Source organism: Gekko japonicus, unplaced genomic scaffold, assembly GCF_001447785.1.
Source record: "Gekko japonicus isolate JY-2015 unplaced genomic scaffold, Gekko_japonicus_V1.1 scaffold1983, whole genome shotgun sequence".
NCBI lineage: Eukaryota > Metazoa > Chordata > Lepidosauria > Squamata > Gekkonidae > Gekko > Gekko japonicus.
Genome location: NW_015169841.1, coordinates 323,747 through 326,815, shown reverse-complemented (window position 1 = coordinate 326,815; position 3,069 = coordinate 323,747). Strand labels below are relative to the sequence as shown.

Below are 3,069 nucleotides of genomic sequence, written 5' to 3'. Positions count from 1 at the left end.
AAGGTCTCAGCCTCTATGCCCTGTTGTTGGCCCTCCAGAGGAACTGGTTTGTCACTGTGTGAGACAGAATGCTAGGCTAGATGGACCACTGGTCTGACTCACCAGGGCTCTTCTTATACTCTTATGTTTGTATAAGGAAGCTCCCAGGAACCAGGTTTGTAGCCAGGATTTTTTTTTGTTTGGGGAACATTTCAATTTTTAAGGGGGCAATTAAATTACAGTCAATTCACTTTTCCAATGTTACCCCTATTTGTTATCTAAAAAGAGCTGTTCAAGTCATGTCCATGCTATCAAGCATATTTTCAGAGAACTCAGATGCAAAAATAAGAACCCCATTCTTTCCCCATCTGTCCATAGCTTTTGGTTTTCCACAAAATGAGCAACACTGCATTGAGATGATCTTGGCTGCAATCCATTCTTTCATACCATTTAGTATGCAAATGTAAATAAGCTAGTAGCTATCAAACCTTGGTAGTATATCCCTAGTTGCACCTTGCCATAACATAGGTCCCACACAGACAAGGTTAGTCCTCCACCTGATCGATCACAAGCAACCTATGTAAGAACAATACAACACATAAAGGAGCTTTGCCTATAGGGTGGCATAGCTTTCTGATAAGGCATCCAAATATCCCTCAGGACTAATGAACTGACAATAGAGCAACAGAAACTTCCAATGACTAACCAGATGCTCTTTTGACTGACAATTCCTGGATTTAAGTAAAGTGTTATAAAGGAAAACATTTTCACATATCTATGGGAATGCTATGAAGCCATGTATCTGGAAAGTGGCTATTGTTTAATTAATACTAATGCTATACATCTTCAAGGAAGCACTTCGCGTTAATTTCCTCTACTCCTATATTAGAAAAACTTTTCATACTGAATTTCTAATAAAAAGGGGGGAATAAGAGGGAATTTTAAAAAGAAGGTAAAATTAAATTAGATGCACCTTCAACATTTGTTTCTACTCAACTATCATTTTATGCTTTATGGGAAATACACATCCTACTTGCTCTTTCTAATACCCACAGAAATATTAAATATTCAGGTGGAATGAACAAAGTTTGAGTACACTGGCACTTTTAAGACTAACAAAGTTTTATTCTGGGTATAAACTTTCATGCTGAAACTTTGTTCTGCTGCTTCAGACCAACGTGGCTATCAAAGTTAAGCCATGTGTCAAAATCCTACTTTTTGTATATCCAGCAGGATTTTGCCTTGGGACGGAAAGACACGTGCACGCACACACAACAACCTCTACCTCTTTATCAAACTCAGTTTTAAAACCCTTTTGCTGTGAAGGCCGGGTGAGGAGAGAAGCAAGGTTTGAAAGCTATTTATTGTGCAGCACACAAGGAGGAGAGAGAAAATGAGAACACAAACTGAAATACTCCAAGTCTAAGCCCTGCAAGAATGAATTATTTTGTTCTCTGGTTTGTACTCACAGGAAGTAGACTAAAACAGCACAACGGTCAAACTAAACTGTATAACCTTGCTAAAATTAGTAAATGTTGACAAGTGGTGATTCCCTAATTTTGGGATGAGAGATATAATGGCAAAATTTTAAACCAATGTTACCAAATATGTCTAGACAGACAGAGCCATGGTATGGCTTTCTGAGAACACACACACTAAGCCTTCCCCATTACAAGAAAATTAAGTATTTGTGTTTTCTATAAGTAATAGGAATAAGGCTCGTTGTTGAAATAAATACAACGAACTCTAGAAAGAGGCTCTGGGAGAGTGCCAAGGCCTTGGGCACTCATCATCAATGTGCTGTGGCGACCTCAATAGAGTATAATGACACAGAGTCCACCATTTTCTCCAGAGGAACTGACCTCTGCTACCTGAAGGGCAGTTATAATTTTCAGTGATCTCCAGCCCTCATCTGGAGATTGGCAAGAATCATTACCCACGAAGAAATGGCTGGTTTGGAGGGTAGAGTCTATGGTATTGCACCTGTCTGAGGTCCCACCCCTCCTCAAACCTCACCCTTTCCAGGCTCCACCTCTCAAATCTCCATGAATTTCCCAACCTGGAGTTGGAAACCCTATCTCTTTCCCAGCCAAGCATCAACCTGTCATTATCTGCCCCTCTGATTACAGCCTTGCATCTCCTCCCCCTACCTCCTGGAGATCAGTTGTAATTCTGAGTGATTTCCACCCCTCTCCTGAGATTGGCAACAGTGGTTCCCCAGAAGGGAATGGCTGGTTGAGAGGGTGAAGTCTATGGCATTTTACCTGTCTGAGGTCCCACCCCTCCTCAAACCTCACCCTCTCCAGGTTCCATCCCTCAAATCTCCAGGAATTTCCCACCTGGAGTTGGCAACCCTATCTCCTTCCCAGCCAATCATCAACCTACCTTTATTTCCCCCTCACTCTTCAGCTTTCCCTTCCCCCCACACAAACACCTGCAGCCTCTTCTATGTTCTGAAGCCCTGACTGCCACAGAGTCCACCATTTTCCATGCTCTGAAGCCCTTACTGCCACAGAGTCTACCATTTTCTCCAGGGGAACTGATCTCTGCCATCTGGAGAGCAGTTGTAATTCTGAGTGATCACCAGCCCTCACCTGAAGATTGGCAACAATGGTTTCCCAGGAGGAAAAGTAGTCTTTCTCTGCAATGGGGACCAAAGCAGTTTACATCATTCTCCTCTCCCCCTTTTGACTTGCACAACAACTCTGTGAGGTAGGTTAGGCTGAAAGTCTGTGACTGGTCCAAAATCACCCACTCAGCTTCTACAGCAAGAACCTGGATCTAGCAGACCCTGCTCTGAAGCACTGACTGCTACGCCTAGGGCAGCCAACCTCCAGGTGGAGCCTGAAGGTCACCAGGTATCGCAACTGAACTCCAGACAACAGATCTCCCCCCCCCCCGGAAAAAATAACTGCTTTGGAAGGTGGGCTGTATGGCATTCTATTCAGCTGAGGCCTCTCCCATCCCCAAACCCTGGCTTCCATAGACTCTACCAGAAAATCTCCAGGAATCTCCCTACCTGGAGTTGGTAACCCTAGTCAGGACTAGCCCCAATTAGTTCCTCACAAAGGCCTGCAAAGGGTTTCCTTC

General features: G+C 43.5%; 1 protein-coding gene across 1 annotated transcript in view; it reads right to left on the bottom strand.

Annotated features, from left to right (window-relative positions):
- Positions 1 to 524: 524 nt before the first annotated feature.
- The window catches only part of ENAH (enabled homolog (Drosophila)), a 45,297-nt gene continuing 42,752 nt past the window's right edge, over positions 525 to 3,069 (bottom strand). The window contains exon 5 of the mRNA XM_015417312.1: positions 525 to 555. Within this exon, the coding sequence (XP_015272798.1) occupies positions 525 to 555 (31 nt within the window). The remainder of the gene's footprint in view (positions 556 to 3,069) is intronic.